Genomic DNA, 18,687 nt, shown 5'->3' with positions numbered 1-18,687 from the left:
AAACAACTGATATTCACCATCTGGGACCATTCAACAGTCTAGATTTACCAGGTTATTACTAAATAAACTGTTCACCATCTGGGACCATTCAACAGTCTAGATTTACCAGGTTATTACTAAATAAACTGTTCACCATCTGGGACCATTCAACAGTCTAGATTTACCAGGTTATTACTAAATAAACTGTTCACCATCTGGGACCATTCAACAGTCTAGATTTACCAGGTTATTACTTCTAAATAAACTGTTCACCATCTGGGACCATTCAACAGTCTAGATTTACCAGGTTATTACTAAATAAACTGTTCACCATCTGGGACCATTCAACAGTCTAGATTTACCAGGTTATTACTAAATAAACTGTTCACCATCTGGGACCATTCAAGAGTCTAGATTTACCAGGTTATTACTAAATAAACTGTTCACCATCTGGGACCATTCAGCAGTCTAGATTTACCAGGTTATTACTTGTAAATAAAAACACTTTTGGGGTTCTCATAGGCTTACAATTACAAATACAGATATATTCTCTTGGTAAATAAATAACTGTAATAATGTATTTATAGCCTGGAATCATCCACTATACTACTGTGGAAACAATAATACAAAACATGTATATTGTCTTTTTAAGATAATTGTCAAATAAGTTTCGACATTCATTAAGGATGTAAAGTACGACGACATCAGCTAAAAGACTTCTGCTGTTGTGGGCTTTAACCATCTGTCTGACTTTGTTGTTCACACAGGAGAGAGACCTGACTCTTGTGGATCCTCTGGGGAGCCTCAACAACATCATGATGCTGACGAGGCAGAGAAAAGTCTCTCCACATCAGAACAAACCAAGAAACACCAGCAGAGACCCACAGGGAAGAAACCTCACCACTGCTCTGACTTTAGAAAGAGTTACTCAAGATCATATTCACTAAAAGTACACCAGAGAATTCACACAGGAGAGAGAACATATCGCTGTAATCAATGTGGAAAGAGGTTTGCTCACTTCAAAACACTGATATTACACCAGAGAATGCACACTGGGGAGAAATGTCACAGCTGCTCTGATTGTGGGAAGAGATGCACCTCTTCAGCATCCCTTAAAATACACCAGAGAATCCATACAGGAGAGAAACCGTATAGCTGCTCTGACTGTGGGAAGAGTTTTTTTTGGTCAGGACATTTAAAATCACACCAGAGAATACACACGGGAGAGAAACCTTATAGCTGTGACCAATGTGGGAAGACTTTTACTCAGTCAAACAACCTGATATCACACCAGAGAACACACACAGGCGAGAAGCCTTACCACTGCTCTGACTGCGGTAAGAGTTTCTCCAGAACAGATACACTAAAAGTACACCAGAGAATCCATACAGGAGAGAAACGTTATAGCTGCTCTGACTGTGGGAGGAGATTTTTTTGGTCAGGACATTTAAAATCACACCAGAGAAGACACACTGGAGAGAAGCCTTATAGCTGTGATCAATGTGGGAAGACTTTTACTCAGTCAAGCAACCTGATAGCACACAGGAGAACACACACAAGAGAGAAATATCACAGCTGCTCTGATTGTGGGAAGAGATGTACCTCTTTAGTAACCCTTAAAATACATGAGAGAATCCATACAGGAGCGAAATGTTATAGCTGTGATCAATGTGGGAAGAGTTTTACTCAGTCAAACAACCTGATATCACACCAGAGAACACATACAGGGGAGAAGCCTTACCACTGTTCTGACTGCGGGAAGAGTTTTTCCAGATCAGATTCTCTAAAAAGACACCGGAGAACACACACAGGTGAGAAATCTCATAGCTGTGAACAATGTGACAAGAGATACTCTGATAAAAGATCTCTGATTAAACATCAGAAAATACATACATGAAAGAGTTGTTTCATGATATCAATGAAATGATGTCACAATATAGAATGTTTTAACATTGTAGTAGGAGTATTTTAATGATGTCACAATGTAGAATGTTTTAACATTGTAGTAGGAGTATTCTAATGATGTCATAATGTAGATATGACATATATGATATCAATGAAATAATAATGAGTATTTTAATGATGTTCTATTGATTTCAGTGTAACATGGATATTATATAGCCTGATAGCCTCATCAGGGAAAAATCCAGGTTCTGAATTGAAAGATTACTATCTGACAAAAAAAGTGTTGCGTTTACACTTACCGCATTGGTGACCTACTTGAATTAAAATGCAACACATCAAAATGTAGCTGTTTGCTACTAATTGTTGTGTAACCGGTGATGTACATATTATTCCCAGATTCCTTGTGGTTTTTGATCTGCTAGTTTGAACAGGATATGACGTCACCGCCCCCCCCGCACAATTTATTTCCAAGTGATATCGATATGAGTGATGACAAATAAGTGTTGCATTTCTCTTCGTTTTGGGGACCCCTACATTTAAATGCATCACTCCAAAAATGTACATGACTGTCTTCTGCTAGTTGTCGTTATTCCACTACTGAAGAAGCATGTCTCAAATCACCTCATATTTCAAACATCCAGCCTGACAAAATATACATGTTTTATTATTCCATGCCTCACCATTAAGTGAATTGTTGCTAATACCCATTAACAAAGGAGTGTACATTTGGTTTTGATATTGAATATTTCATAACATTTTCAATTCATGTAACATTTGCAACCAACTTACAATTTGTATAAATGTTTATGAAACAATGTAATAAAACTAGCTTATATTTCTGGTTGGGTATTACATCCTATTCTAACTATTTTAATCAATGTAATTTCCTTAGAATGATCATTAGTCTTTTCAGTTTTTATTGTTATTCTTTAGTTTTTTTATCCTCATATTAGTTTTTATTTCATTGTTTTCCATTAGTTATTTTCTGTGAAGCCATGTTGAAATGTTCTGTATAAATAAAGCTTGATTTGATTTGAACATATTGCAAAACAAATGAACTCAATGACTGACCACTCAAAACAAATTAACAAATATGTGTAAGAGCGACACATATCTTGGTCGATTTTAGTATGAAAAACTATCAATTCAGTATAAGTTGGCAGGTAGCCTAGTGGTTAGATCGTTGGGCCAGTAAACGAACGGTTGGATCGAGCAGGTAGCCTAGTGGTTAGAGCGTTGGGCCAGTAACCAAACAGTTGGATCGAGCAGGTAGCCTAGTGGTTAGAGCGTTGGGCCAGTAACCGAACGGTTGGATCGAGCAGGTAGCCTAGTGGTTGGAGCGTTGGGCCAGTACCGAACGGTTGGATCGAGCAGGTAGCCTAGTAGTTAGAGCGTTGGGCCAGTAACCGAACGGTTGGATCGAGCAGGTAGCCTAGTGATTAGAGCGTTGGGCCAGTAACCGAATGGTTGGATCGAGCAGGTAGCCTAGTGGTTAGAGCGTTGGGCCAGTAACCGAACGGTTGGATCGAGCAGGTAGCCTAGTGGTTAGAGCGTTGGGCCAGTAACCGAACGGTTGGATCTAGCAGGTAGCCTAGTGGTTAGAGCGTTGGGCCAGTAACCGAACGGTTGGATCGAGCAGGTAGCCTAGTGATTAGAGCGTTGGGCCAGTAACCGAACGGTTGGATCGAGCAGGTAGCCTAGTGGTTAGAGCGTGGGCCAGTAACCGAACGGTTGGATCGAGCAGGTAGCCTAGTGGTTAGAGCGTTGGGCCAGTAACCGAACGGTTGGATCGAGCAGGTAGCCTAGTGATTAGAGCGTTGGGCCAGTAACCGAACGGTTGGATCGAGCAGGTAGCCTAGTGGTTAGAGCGTTGGGCCAGTAACCGAACGGTTGGATCGAGCAGGTAGCCTAGTGGTTAGAGCGTTGGGCCAGTAACCGAACGGTTGGATCGAGCAGGTAGCCTAGTGGTTAGAGCGTTGGGCCAGTAACCGAACGGTTGGATCGAGCAGGTAGCCTAGTAGTTAGAGCGTTGGGCCAGTAACCGAACGGTTGGATCTAGCAGGTAGCCTAGTTGTTAGAGCGTTGGGCCAGTAACCGAACGGTTGGATCTAGCAGGTAGCCTAGTAGTTAGAGCGTTGGGCCAGTAACCGAACGGTTGGATCTAGCAGGTAGCCTAGTAGTTAGAGCGTTGGGCCAGTAACCGAACGGTTGGATCTAGCAGGTAGCCTAGTAGTTAGAGCGTTGGGCCAGTAACCGAACGGTTGGATCGAGCAGGTAGCCTAGTAGTTAGAGCGTTGGGCCAGTAACCGAACGGTTGGATCTAGCAGGTAGCCTAGTAGTTAGAGCGTTGGGCCAGTAACCGAACGGTTGGATCGAGCAGGTAGCCTAGTGGTTAGAGCGTTGGGCCAGTAACCAAACGGTTGGATCGAGCAGGTAGCCTAGTGGTTAGAGCGTTGGGCCAGTAACCAAACGGTTGGATCGAGCAGGTAGCCTAGTGGTTAGAGCGTTGGGCCAGAACGGTTGGATTGAATCCCAGAGCTGACAAGATAAAAATCTGTTCCCAGGTTCCGTCGTAAATAAGAATTTCTTCTCAACTGAAATGTTAAATAAAGGTTCAATTATTGTGTAAAAATCGTACGTGGTAAGTTTATCACTTTTCAACCAATTCAGTACATTTTTTGTTGAAATTGTTGTGTAATATCGAAATCCCCATCGACTGGATGAGTCACCATTTAGTTTGGAAATGATCCAACCATTATGTAGGTTGGTGGAAATTATCCAACCATTATGTAGGTTGGTGGAAATTATCCAACCATTATGTAGGTTGGTGGAAATGATCCAACCATTATGTAGGTTGGCCTTATACCCTCTGTCCCTCGCTCCTCTCTCTCCCTCCAGCCTTATACCCTCGCTCCTCTCTCTCCCACCAGCCTTATACCCTCTGTCCCTGTCCCTCGCTCCTCTCTCTCCCACCAGCCTTATACCCTCTGTCCCTCGCTCCTCTCTCTCCCTCCAGCCTTATACCCTCTGTCCCTCGCTCCTCTCTCTCCCTCCAGCCTTTTACCCTCTGTCCCTGTCCCTCGCTCCTCTCTCTCCCTCCAGCCTTATACCCTCTGTCTCTCGCTCCTCTCTCTCCCACCAGCCTTATACCCTCTGTCTCTCGCTCCTCTCTCCCCACCAGCCTTATACCCTCTGTCCCTGTCCCTCGCTCCTCTCTCTCCCACCAGCCTTATACCCTCTGTCCCTCGCTCCTCTCTCTCCCTCCAGCCTTATACCCTCTGTCCCTCGCTCCTCTCTCTCCCTCCAGCCTTTTACCCTCTGTCCCTGTCCCTCGCTCCTCTCTCTCCCACCAGCCTTATACCCTCTGTCCCTGTCCCTCGCTCCTCTCTCTCCTCCAGCCTTATACCCTCTGTCCCTCGCTCCTCTCTCTCCCTCCAGCCTTTTACCCTCTGTCCCTGTCCCTCGCTCCTCTCTCTCCCTCCAGCCTTATAGCCTCTGTCTCTGTCCCTCGCTCCTCTCTCTCCCTCCAGCCTTCAAGCTGAAATAACAAGGTCATGTCTTTACTTCCCTTCTTCTTTTAGTAGGAAAGTTCATGTTTTTTTATATCTTACAATCAAGATAGTTCTTATTGCATGCTGAATATTTCAAATGCACTCTGAAACTTATATTTATCATTAGACAGCTGCTCACGTTCTTCACAAAAGGCTGTAGTTACATCGTAGATAAAAGCAGGCCATTGGCTGCCTACATCACCATGTACGGGACATCTGATTGTTTTCAAGTTCCAAGTTTAGGAGTTTGGCAAATTTGCCTGAGCAGACAGTGTTAAAATATAATTTTTACAAGAAAATGTGCAATAATTGAAGGTGACAACAAATGTTATAGTCATAACAATATTTTACTGTGATTTTTTTTCCCACTCCAGTCAGCATACGGTGATGTGGAATTTAAGGCGATGCTGCTGGTGTGACGTATAATGTAGTGGACGGAACGCTTCTTTCAACAGCAGCAACAGTTCGTCAGACACCTCGGTAGCTTGTAGACAAAATAGCCGAACCAATAAAGCTCTTTAGACGCTTTAGTGTATATTACTATACTGTGTTTTAAATCAACTTCTGTTGTTTAGTTAGTTATCCCATTTAATTTCATATTTATGGTGTTGTTGTTAGTCAGCTAGCGGGCTGGTTAAGTTAGCATTAGCCTAGCTAGCTAACATCCCCGACCATGAGTTCACTAAACTGCTCTCCTCCTGATAAAGAAGAGGAGGTCTGCTGGACGGAGAAAGAAGATCTGGGGCTGAACATTGTCATCAAAGAGGAGAAGGAAGAGGAGGTTGTTACAATACCAAAACAAGTAGAGAGTGAGGCTGTTACAGTGAAAGAAGAAGAGAAAGACGTTTCAGTGAAAGAGGAGGAGGATGTTACAGTAAAAGAAGAGGAGAAAGAGGAGGATGCCGTTTTTGGAGTGAAAGAGGAGGAGGGGGAGATGACTGTTACATCGAAAAAGGAGGAGGAAACTGGATATCTGGGCCCGGTTTCCCAAATGCATCTTAAGGCGTCCAATGGTTCAAATGATGAATTTAGCCGTAAGATGGTTTTGAGAAACCGTTCCCTGATTAACACTAGTAAGTACTGTCTTAAAAACAGAGGCACAAACTCTGCAGTTGTTGAACTGATGTGTGGTGTTAAAGGGGAAATCGGCAGTTGCTTCATCCATATTTGGACCTATAAATGATTTAGGACTGGCCGTCCATGAGGTCATAATGATAGTTTTAACCAGATTTCGAGGATATGCCGTGTTAATTTACCAACAGTGGTGTTATAGGAGCTCATGGTTTGGTTTCTGATGGGGAAATAGAGTTGAAACATTTGAGGCATTCATAAGTTCTATTCTTCAAGAATCAATGGCTTTTGTGATGTCATAGTGATATAATGTCTGACCCCGTTCAGTCAGCTGGTCGATTGTTTTGGTCGACAGGCTGTTGGTCGAGCAAGATCTTTCTTGTCAAGCAGTCGCAAATTATATACATGTTTTATCGCATGTGACACCTTGTCTGATTCACGCCTGTCTCAGTGGACTAATCCATTGCGGAGGCTGTTGGGGTGGCACAGTCCAAGAAGGGGCGTGTACCCTACATGATTTTGGCCCCGATTTAGCTGTCTTTGACAAGTTTTTGTGATTGGGACAAAGTCACTGTGTCGTTGCCTACTCGGGGTGTGCGGCCGTCACCGACACTCGTTTAATGTGAGCTGGTCAGAGACACAATCTGAGGGCTACTGATCCCGCCTTTGAGCAGTCCCAGACGTCCTGATATTTTCAAACAGGTTTGATTTTGCACAAAATATGCAATGCTCAGCGGTGGATTTTGACAGTCGTTTAGTAGTCCACCTGGCATAAGAAGCTTAAGGCATGTCTCTCTCCAGAAGGCCTTCTCTCTCTCCAGAAGGCCTTCTCTCTCTCCCGAAGGCCTTCTCTCTCTCCAGAATCCAGAAGGCCTTCTCTCTCTCCAGAAGGCCTTCTCTCTCTCCAGAAGGCCTTCTCTCTCTCCCGAAGGCCTTCTCTCTCTCCCGAAGGCCTTCTCTCTCTCCCGAAGGCCTTCTCTCTCCCGAAGGCCGCCTCTCTCTCCAGAAGGCCGCCTCTCTCTCCAGAAGGCCGCCTCTCTCTCCAGAAGGCCGCCTCTCTCTCCAGAAGGCCGCCTCTCTCTCCAGAAGGCCGCCTCTCTCTCCAGAAGGCCGCCTCTCTCTCCAGAAGGCCGCCTCTCTCTCCCACCTACTTCTTCTTGCGCCTTCATTGTTTCCTAACTTCATTGTGTGAATTGTCTGCCATTTGATTGTTAGTTGTCTTCACTCCCTTTCCACACACTGAGCAGATGTTTTCATGAGAAGGTTTTCACTTAAACAGACACATTTTTATGGGGGGGGTTTGTATTATGCTAACTGTGTCTTCCACTTCATTACCACTGATTGGACTGGATTTAACAAGGGTCATCAATAAGGATCATATCATTCGGTCTATAAAGTCTTCTGTCCCTGTAAGTTGACATGTGGATGCATTAAATGTTTTTTAATTTTTTATTGAATATTCGAAACATGCAATATACTTGCAGTGAAGCCGATCAGCAACTACATCGTACCAGTCATCCAACAGATTCCCATTCAACAACTACATCGTACCAATCATCCAACAGATTCCCATTCAACAACTACATCGTACCAATCATCCAACAGATTCCCATTCAACAACTACATCGTACCAATCATCCAACAGATTCCCATTCAACAACTACATCGTACCAGTCATCCAACAGATTCCCATTCAACAACTACACCGTACCAGTCATCCAACAGATTCCCATTCAACAACTAAGATAAAAACAGATTCCCATTCAACAACTTGTTTCCAGTCATCCAACAGATTCCCATTCAACAACTACATCGTACCAGTCATCCAACAGATTCCCATTCAACAACTACATCGTACCAGTCATCCAACAGATTCCCATTCAACAACTACATCGTACCAGTCATCCAACAGATTCCCATTCAACAACTACATCGTACCAGTCATCCAACAGATTCCCATTCAACAACAACACCGTACCAGTCATCCAACAGATTCCCATTCAGAGTGACACACAGAAGCATCCAGGGTCAATGCCCTGCTCAAGGGCATGTTGACTGATCTACCACCAGGCCAAAAAAACGGGAACCCGAACCCTCCAAGATCCCCCCACAGTTCCCCAATATCTGTCCCTCAACCATTCGAGACCCCTCTCACAGCCCCCCCCCCAGGAAGATAAAAAAACTATTTGTTTTTGGTTTGTTTCCAGTCATTTAGAAATGTGATCCCAATGTCCCACATTGTCCTCTTTATTAATATAAACTCATATACTGTATAGTATTAGTTTAAAACTAAAATGGACCAATCCTGAATCGCCCCCTGTATTATCAGCCACTGAAATAGGAGAGGCTTTGTCCCCCTCTCTGTTTGTTTACTCAACCCAGAGTGAAACCAAAACACCCCATGTAGCCCATGGCAACCTGATGACTCAGAGTCACGTCATAAACAAGTAGAATGACCACCGTTGGAGAAAACAACTGATATTCACCATCTGGGACCATTCAACAGTCTAGATTTACCAGGTTATTACTTCTAAATAAACTGTTCACCATCTGGGGCCGGCAGGAGATCTCCAGCCGCAGGGTTTTCTTCGGGGGTCGTATATTGCACAAATCTGGCCTTTATGGAAGAGTGGCAAGAAGAAAGCCATTTCTTAAAGATGTCCATAAAAGTGTCGTTTAAAGTTTGCCACAAGCCACCTGGGAGACACACCAAACATGTGGAAGAAGGTGCTCTGGTCAGATGAAACCAAAATTGAACTTTTTGGCAACAATGCAAAACGTTATGTTTGGCGTAAAAGCAACACAGCTCATCACCCTGAACACACCATCCCCACTGTCAAACATGGTGGTGGCAGCATCATGGTTTGGGCCTGCTTTTCTTCAGCAGGTAAAGGGAAGATGGTTAAAATTGATGGGAAGATGGATGGAGCCAAATACAGGACCATTCTGGAAGAAAACCTGATGGAGTCTGCAAAAGACCTGAGACTGGGACGGAGATTTGTCTTCCAACAAGACAATGATCCAAAACATAAAGCAAAATCTACAATGGAATGGTTCAAAAATAAACATATCCAGGTGTTAGAATGGCCAAGTCAAAGTCCAGACCTGAATCCAATCGAGAATCTGTGGAAAGAACTGAAAACTGCTGTTCACAAATGCTCTCCATCCAACCTCACTGAGCTCGAGCTGTTTTGCAAGGAGGAATGGGATATAAGATAAGATAAGATATACAACAATAGACAATGTAGTAATGATAATGGTTTGCCTAATGGGGGAACCTGGTGAGATATATACTGATAATGGTTTGCCTAATGGGGGAACCTGGTGAGGTAAATACTGTTAATGATTTGCCTAATGGGGGAACCTGGTGAGGTAAATACTGTTAATGGTTTGCCTAATGGGGGAACTTGGTGAGATACATTACTTCCTCATGTTAGAATGCCTTTTTGTCCTGAATGGGATTCTGAATGTAATTTTTTAAAATCTACATTACTTCCTCATGTTTCCTCCAATCACAGTGTATGATACCATGTAGAAGCTCTGAGTCCTTACTTCCTCATGTTTCCTCCAATCACAGTGTATGATACCATGTAGAAGCTCTGAGTCCTTACTTCCTCATGTTTCCTCCAATCACAGTGTATGATACCATGTAGAAGCTCTGAGTCATTACTTCCTCATGTTTCCTCCAATCACAGTGTATGATACCATGTAGAAGCTCTGAGTCATTACTTCCTCATGTTTCCTCCAATCAGTGTATGATACCATGTAGAAGCTCAGTCTGTACTTTTATCCAATGTAAAAAATAAACACCATTTAAAAGGTTGCTACATAAGACTGAATAGAGACGGCGGGTCACATATTTGGTTGTGAAAGTTGCAAAATACCTATTTTTGATTCAGAAGTTGTTAGCTTGAATGCTAAACGCTCATTGACAGACTGGTAGGAAAGCTAGCCAATGAGCATTTTACTGGTTGAAGTGTTTTTAAAAAAAGTATAAAGCAGTTGATTTGTGACAATAACACATATTACAATTATAATCGCAAAGTAGTGTGAAATGCGCTCATATTCAACCTGTAAATGGAGGCTATTTTTGCTGTCAGCCTATGAGAACTCCCCTGAGTTTTCCCCCACGGTGGTGAATTAGTGAATAGACACAGAGCTTAATGGAGCTTTGCTCCAGGCAGATATACAGTACTACATCCATAACTAGTGGTTTCCTCATTACCAGATATACTACATCCATAACTAGTGGTTTCCTCATTACCAGATATACTACATCCATAACTAGTGGTTTCCTCATTACCAGATATACTACATCCATAACTAGTGGTTTCCTCATTAGCAGATATACTACATCCATAACTAGTGGTTTCCTCATTAGCAGATATACTACATCCATAACTAGTGGTTTCCTCATTAGCAGATATACTACATCCATAACTAGTGGTTTCCTCATTAGCAGATATACTACATCCATAACTAGTGGTTTCCTCATTACCAGATATACTACATCCATAACCAGTGGTTTCCTCATTAGCAGTTATACTACATCCATAACTAGTGGTTTCCTCATTACCAGATATACTACATCCATAACCAGTGGTTTCCTCATTAGCAGTTATACTACATCCATAACTAGTGGTTTCCTCATTACCAGATATACTACATCCATAACTAGTGGTTTCCTCATTACCAGATATACTACATCCATAACTAGTGGTTTCCTCATTACCAGATATACTACATCCATAACTAGTGGTTTCCTCATTACCAGATATACTACATCCATAACTAGTGGTTTCCTCATTACCAGATATACTACATCCATAACTAGTGGTTTCCTCATTACCAGATATACTACATCCATAACTAGTGGTTTCCTCATTAGCAGATATACTACATCCATAACTAGTGGTTTCCTCATTACCAGATATACTACATCCATAACCAGTGGTTTCCTCATTACCAGATATGCTACATCCATAACTAGTGGTTTCCTCATTAGCAGGGAGGAGTTTCTGCAACCAAATTGTGTGTGCATCGCCCTCGTGGCACAATTTTAGCAAACACAGAATGGGGCCTATATTGGAGACCAAAAGTTGTCTGGCACACTGCTTAGAGTTTCAACAACTTTAAAAACGTATTTCTAGCCTACAATCATCCACTTTACTACTGAGGTGAAAAAAATAAGACTAAATATGGCTATTGTTGCTTGACTGGTCTTTTTAAGACAATTGTCAAACAAGTTTGTACACAACATCATGGGCATGAGGCCTGTCCTTTCAGCTAAAATAAACGGTGAATTTCTGTTGTGGGCCTTTCAACCTTCTATCTGACTTTGTTTTTGTTGTTCACACAGGAGAGCGTCATGACGATCGTGGATCCTCTGGGGAGCCTCAACAACATCATGAAGCTGAAGAGGCAGAGGAGAGTTTTTCCGCATCAGAACATCTCAAGAAACAGAAGCGGAAACGCACAGGGAAGAAACCTCACCGCTGCTCTGACTGTGGGAAGAGATTCACATCTTCAGCAGACCACAAAAGACATCAGAGAATCCATACAGGAGAGAAACCTTATAGCTGCACTGACTGTGGGAAGAGATTTACTGATCTAAGCAGCCTGAAAAGACACCAGAGAATTCACACGGGAGAGAAACCTTATAGCTGCACTGACTGTGGGAAGAGTTTTAATGTTCCAAGCAGCCTGAAAACACACCAAAGAATTCACACTGGAGAGAAACCTTATAGCTGCACTGACTGTGGGAAGAGTTTTAATGTTCCAAGCAGCCTGAAAACACACCAAAGAATTCACACGGGAGAGAAACCGTATAGCTGTGATCAATGTGGGAAGAGTTTTGTTTCATCTAGCCAGCTGACTGTACACCAGAGACCACACACAGGAGAGAAATGTTATAGCTGTGATCAATGTGGGAAGAGTTTTGTTTCATCTAGCAAGCTGACTGCACACCAGAAAACACACACAGGAGAGAAATCGTATAGCTGTGATCAATGTGGGAAGAGATACTCTGGTAAAAGATCTCTGATTAGACATCAGAAAATACATGAAGGAGTTGTTCCATGATATCAATAAAATGTCACAATGTAGAACCCTAAACGTTTGCCCCCTGATCTATTGCTTTCATCATGATATGGATATTAGCCTCAAGGGAAAAATCCAGGTTCTGAAATGAAAGAGTACTATTTATGTGATTAACAAAAAGTGTTGCGTTACACTTATCTCGTCGGTGATCCACTTGAATCCAAATGCAACACTTCAAAATGTAGCGAGCTGTTTACCACAAGCTGTCCTCTAACCAGTGATGTACACATTAAACCCAGATTCCATGTGGTTTTAGAGCTGTTCTTTTAATCAGGATGTGCAACCTCATCTCCTCCCTCTCGCGCAATTGATTTCAACGTAATTTCGATATGAGTGATGACAAATAAGTGCTGCATTTCTCTTCATTCTGGGGACCTCTACATTTAAATGCATCACTCCGAAATGTAGCTGACTGTCTTCTGCAGATTATCTAACCAGTGAGATAAAAGATTTTAAAATTCCAAAAGATATCTCCAATTTCCATGTGGTATTTTAGTTGTTAGTTTCAACGGCACATACAACCTGATTTCTCCCCCAATATATTTATTGCCAGTTGTCAAAACAGCGTTTTTGGTGCTTATAAGGAGCTCGTTTAAAAATATATATATATTTGTTTCACACTTTGTTGGCTACTACTTTTTTCGGTTACTACATTCCATATGCGTTATTTCATAGTTGTGATGTCTTAATTATTATTCTACAATGTAGAAAATAGTTAAAATTAAAAATTAAGAAAAGCCCTTGAATGAGTAGTGAGTGTGTCCAACTTTTGACTGGTACTGTATGTCTGAACTATCAAATCTAATTGTATTATGTTTATTTGTCACATGCGCCGAATACAACAGTGAAATGCTTATATTTCGATGCACTCACAACATTCAGACATTTGTGTTACTGTCGTCAATAAAAAGTCCTCAGAAACAGGCGTCTTCTCCCTTCAGACAACGACAACACTCTGACCTGAGTGGGCGGGTGTAGTGTCCAGATGCGCATTTCGAAGCGCTCTGATTGGTTGGGAATTTGCAGGGCTAAAATGGGTGAGGGATAATTTAGGTAGGCTGAGCAGCCAATCTAACGGGATTTAGGGGAAACTGAAGGGACTGTGAGGGGACGTTAGGTAGAGAGGAGAGGAGCAGGATGTACTTTTTTAAAATGGCGTTAAAAGTAGTGCAAGGGCGAATTGAGTTATTGCACGACCACACTTTACGCAGTGGGAGAAGATATGAGATGGATTCTGGCCATATGAACTCGGTAGCACAGAGTATATCAATTTGACATTGCAGAATTGTGCATTGTGGGTAGTTTAGAAGATATCCGGAAATAAATTAATAAATATGTAATAACTCAAAAACATAACTGTTTGTACTTAATAGGTAACCAGATCGTGACTACAACTAAGTTACTAACTCTTTAACCACACTGTGTTGTTTCATTTGTGTGTAAAAAAACATCATGCTTCCTACATTTTAACTTATCTGAAAATAAAATAGATACATTTTACTCAACTGCGTTACCCCTCCAGTCAGCAGATGGCGGTCTGAGACTTTAAGACGATGCTGCTGGTGTGACGTATAATGTAGTGGACAGAACGCTTCTTTCAGCAGCAGCAACAGCTCGTTTCCCAGTGGTGAGTTTGTGAATAGCAACACAGATCTTGACGCTGCAATTTGTGTGCAATCACAGAAAGGGGCCTATATTGGTGACCAAAAGTAATCTGACACACTGCTTAGGGTTTCAGCAACTGTAATAATGTATTTATAGCCTGGAATCCACGAAACTACTGTGGAAACAATAACACAAAACATGTCTGTCGTTGCTCACTTGACTGTCTTTTTAAGATAATTGTCCAATAAGTTTGTAAAAGCATTTAAACATTCTACAATACAACAGACGTCAATTGTTGTATAACAACCTGGGCATCACCTTTCAGCTAAAATATACTATGTATTTCTGTTGTGGGCCTTTAACCATCTGTCTGGCTTTGTTGTTCACACAGGAGAGAGACGTGACTATCGTGGATCCTCTGGGCAGACTCAACAACATCATGAAGCTGAAGAGGCAGAGGAGAGTTTTTCCAAATCAGAACACCTTAATAAACACCAGCAGAGACCCACAGGGAAGAGAACTCACCACTGCTCTGACTGTGGGAAGAGTTACTCAAGATCAGATTCACTAAAAGTACACCAGAGAACACACACAGGTGAGAAATCTCATAGCTGTGATCAACGTGACAAGAGATACTCTGATAAAAGATCTCTTGATTAAACATCAGAAAATACATGGAGGAGTTGTTTCATGATATCAATGAAATGATGTCACAATGTAGAATGTTTTAACATTGTAGTAGGAGTGTTCTAATGATGTCACAATGTAGAATGTTTTAACATTGTAGTAGGAGTGTTTTAATGATGTCATAATGTAGAACCCTAAACGTTTGTCCCTGTGTTCTATTGATTTCAACATGATATGAATATTAGCCTCAGGGGGAAAATCCAGGCTCTGAAATGGAAGAGTACTATTTATTTGATAAACAAAAAAGTGGTTAACAAAGTGTTATGTTAGACTTACTTTGTTGGTGACCCACTTGAATCAAAATGGAACACTTCTAAATACAGCTAGCTGTTTTCTACAAATTGTCTTCTAACCAGTGATATACCCAGATTCTGTGTGTTTTTTTTTAGCTGTTAGTTTTGACAGGACGTGCAACCTTATCTCGAGCAAATGAATTTCAACGAGTGATGACAAAAAAGTGTTGCGTTTCTCTTAGTTTTGGGGACCCAATGTAGCCTACAGTCTTCTGCAAATACAAAAAAATAATATGATTACTGTTGTGGCATGTTTTGGCATTTTGTCATTTCAGTACATTTTATGTTGAAGTTTTCTGCATATTGGTTATTGATTTGGACACGTTAAAACTGTGTTTTGACATTGGGCTCCTCCCACCAAGCAAAATGTTGTTGAAAAGATAGTAAAAATCAGACTATGCCTGACGTACAATCTGCGTTTGTTTTGGTTGAAATTGAAAGTTGAAAATATGTGTTTTTCTTGCAGCCTTGTCATTCAGGCCAAAAGAGTTCAATCTTGGTTTCATCAGACCAGAGAGAGTTTTGTTTCATGTGATGGAAATTATGTTTGTGTTTTTCTATTAACCTGTGTGCTATTTATATTATATTTATATGCTTTTCTGTAAAGTTTGAGTTTATTTATTCTTGCTCACAGATGAAACTGAAGAAATGCAGAATATGCTAATAATTGAAAAAACATAAAACAGCAAGAGTATTTTAATGATGTCACAATGTAGAATGTTTTAACATTGTAGTAGGAGTGTTTTAATGATGTCACAATGTAGAATGTTTTAACATTGTAGTAGGAGTGTTCTAATGATGTCACAATGTAGAATGTTTTAACATTGTAGTAGGAGTATTCTAATGATGTCACAATGTAGAATGTTTTAACATTGTAGTAGGAGTATTTTAATGATGTCACAATGTAGAAAACACAAATTTAAAATACACAACACATAATACGTAAATATAGTATTGAACAATTGTAAACATTACAGGACATTTTTCATGCTGGAAATGTAAATATTAAAATGGGATTTAAAAATAATATAATTTTGGGGAGAACCATTTAAGAGCTCGTTACTATACAGTCTGATAGCAGTGGGTAGAGTGGAGTTTTACAGGTGGTTAGTATGGGCAGTTATACAGGACAGCTGGTGGCTGTTTCTCAGGAGCCTGGTGGTGCAGTTACCTCTTTTTGGAGGGAGCAGGTCATTCAATGGATGGTCAAGAGTGTCCTTCACCAGGTGCACTGCAGCCGGCTCAAACCTGCTCTGCAGTGTCGGGAGCTGTGGTTGGACTGCTCCACCCCTGGAGATGAGATCCTCAAGGCCGTCCTCTGCAGCCTTCCTAGTTGGGCCTACTGCTTTTCACTGCATCCAACGAACAGAATTCCACCGTATTCCAGACAAGGCCTGACCAGTGTAGTATAGACTGGGACCAGATCTTCAGGTCATTTTCTGGCAAGAACAGTGAAAAAGTGCCTGTGTTTTGAGGCCTTTCTGACTGACTGGTCCACATGTGTGTCACCACTGAGGTTAGAGTCTAGATGAAAACCAAGATACTTAGTTGTTGTTACCACTGGTACTTCCTGTCCTCCTAGGATTAGTGGTGCAGGTTGATGTGTGAATGGTGAGGTTAGAGTCTAGATGAAAACCAAGATACTTAGTTGTTGTTACCACTGGTACTTCCTGTCCTCCTAGGATTAGTGGTGCAGGTTGATGTTACCACTGGTACTTCCTGTCCTCCTAGGATAAGTGGTGCAGGTTGTTGTTACCACTGGTACTTCCTGTCCTCCTAGGATTAGTGGTGCAGGTTGATGTTACCACTGGTACTTCCTGTCCTCCTAGGATAAGTGGTGCAGGTTGTTGTTACCACTGGTACTTCCTGTCCTCCTAGGATTAGTGGTGCAGGTTGTTGTTACCCCTGGTACTTCCTGTCCTCCTAGGATAAGTGGTGCAGGTTGTTGTTACCACTGGTACTTCCTGTCCTCCTAGGATTAGTGGTGCAGGTTGTTGTTACCCCTGGTACTTCCTGTCCTCCTAGGATTAGTGGTGCAGGTTGTTGTTAACCCTGGTACTTCCTGTCCTCCTAGGATTAGTGGTGCAGGTTGTTGTTACCCCTGGTACTTCCTGTCCTCCTAGGATTAGTGGTGTAGGTTGTTGTTACCCCTGGTACTTCCTGTCCTCCTAGGATTAGTGGTGCAGGTTGTTGTTAACCCTGGTACTTCCTGTCCTCCTAGGATTAGTGGTGCAGGTTGTTGTTACCCCTGGTACTTCCTGTCCTCCTAGGATTAGTGGTGCAGGTTGTTGTTACCCCTGGTACTTCCTGTCCTCCTAGGATTAGTGGTGCAGGTTGTTGTTACCACTGGTACTTCCTGTCCTCCTAGGATTAGTGGTGCAGGTTGTTGTTACCACTGGTACTTCCTGTCCTCCTAGAATTAGTGGTGCAGGTTTTGGATGGTCTCTAAAAAAAACATCTGAATTTCCACAGACTTTTTCCCATTCAGGAGCATGTCGTTGGATGTGGTCCACTCTTCCAGCTGCTTTACCTCCCAGCCCATGGAAATGTCCTCTTTGATGCTGGTTAATGGTACGGCTCGGAACAGCCCGACGTCGTCTGCATACCCAGTGTCCAGAGTGTCACTGAAAACAACTTTTCGGGTGGACATGTGAAGGAGAAACAGATATTGTGGCACACCACAGGTGACCAATTAACCAATTTCTGGTGACCAATTAAACACATTTCTGTGTTCATGCAAGTGACTGATTGAACAAATCCTCACTGTCAGGATATGCAATTTGGCAGTACGTCCAGACCCTTGTTTTGAGAACGAAAGATATCTCAGTTTCAAGGTCTCAGATTAGAGAGAAGAAGCCTTGTGAGCTATTGGTCTGTCACATGTTATGAACCACTATTGGCCGGTCACATGAATGAAGCAAACGTTAATTAATTATGAATAATTAATAAGCTAAATCATACAAATATAACTTGTCTGCAGTACATAAGAGAACTAACGGGACTGCCCCTGTACAGCTCCTGACAGACGTGTACTATGGTGCATTGAGTTGGTTGGAACCTCTCCAGCAAGCTGACAATAAAGAATGATTAATTAACTATTGACTTTGAGTGTCCCTTTGTTGAATTTCCATGACAGTCCTTTAGATGCCTTTTGGTAAACTCCAAGAGAGCTGTCATGTGCCATTTACTGAGGAGTGGCTTCTGTCTGGCCACTCTACCATACAGGCCTGATTGGTGGAGTGCTGCAGAGATGGTTGTCCTTCTGGAAGTTTATCCTATCTCCACACAGGAACTCTGGAGCTCTGTCAGAGTGACCCTCGGGTTCTTGGTCACCTCCCTGACCAAGGCCTTTCTCCCCCGATTGCGTCACATCTGGAGGAAATCTGGCACCATCCCTACGGTGAAGCATGGTGGTGGCAGCATCATGCTGTAGGGGTATTTTTCAGTCAAGTTTGGCTACTTCGAAGAATCTGAAATATAAAATATATTTTGTATTG

At 42.1% G+C, this 18,687-nt stretch overlaps 2 protein-coding genes across 2 annotated transcripts in view; both read left to right on the top strand.

Moving 5' to 3' along the window:
• LOC112240717 (zinc finger protein 239-like) overlaps positions 1 to 2,897 on the top strand; it is a 37,629-nt gene extending 34,732 nt beyond the window's left edge. Inside the window, exon 2 of the mRNA XM_042316434.1 lies at positions 747 to 2,897. Coding sequence (XP_042172368.1) covers positions 747 to 1,876 — 1,130 coding nt within the window. The 3' untranslated portion in view covers positions 1,877 to 2,897. The remainder of the gene's footprint in view (positions 1 to 746) is intronic.
• Positions 2,898 to 5,871: 2,974 nt separating this feature from the next.
• On the top strand, positions 5,872 to 12,620 carry LOC121845317 (zinc finger protein 239-like). The gene is made up of 2 exons (XM_042316437.1): positions 5,872 to 6,508; positions 11,866 to 12,620. Exons 1-2 carry the CDS (start codon positions 6,109 to 6,111, stop codon positions 12,585 to 12,587), a joined length of 1,122 nt encoding a protein of 373 aa, XP_042172371.1. The 5' UTR covers positions 5,872 to 6,108; the 3' UTR covers positions 12,588 to 12,620.
• The last annotated feature ends 6,067 nt before the right edge of the window (positions 12,621 to 18,687 follow it).

The sequence above is a fragment of the Oncorhynchus tshawytscha genome, unplaced genomic scaffold (assembly GCF_018296145.1).
Source record: "Oncorhynchus tshawytscha isolate Ot180627B unplaced genomic scaffold, Otsh_v2.0 Un_contig_2380_pilon_pilon, whole genome shotgun sequence".
In the NCBI taxonomy this organism is placed as follows: domain Eukaryota; kingdom Metazoa; phylum Chordata; class Actinopteri; order Salmoniformes; family Salmonidae; genus Oncorhynchus; species Oncorhynchus tshawytscha.
Note: the sequence above shows the minus strand (reverse complement) of the source record. Positions and strands in the feature narration are given on the sequence as shown.

Bases quoted from the DNA above. Each gene is read 5' to 3' on its own strand.
- LOC121845317 (XM_042316437.1), top strand. From the start codon at position 6,109: ATGAGTTCACTAAACTGCTCTCCTCCTGATAAAGAAGAGGAGGTCTGC. The intron at 6,509-11,865 runs GTAAGTACTGTC...TTGTTCACACAG, and splicing joins CCGTTCCCTGATTAACACTA to GAGAGCGTCATGACGATCGT.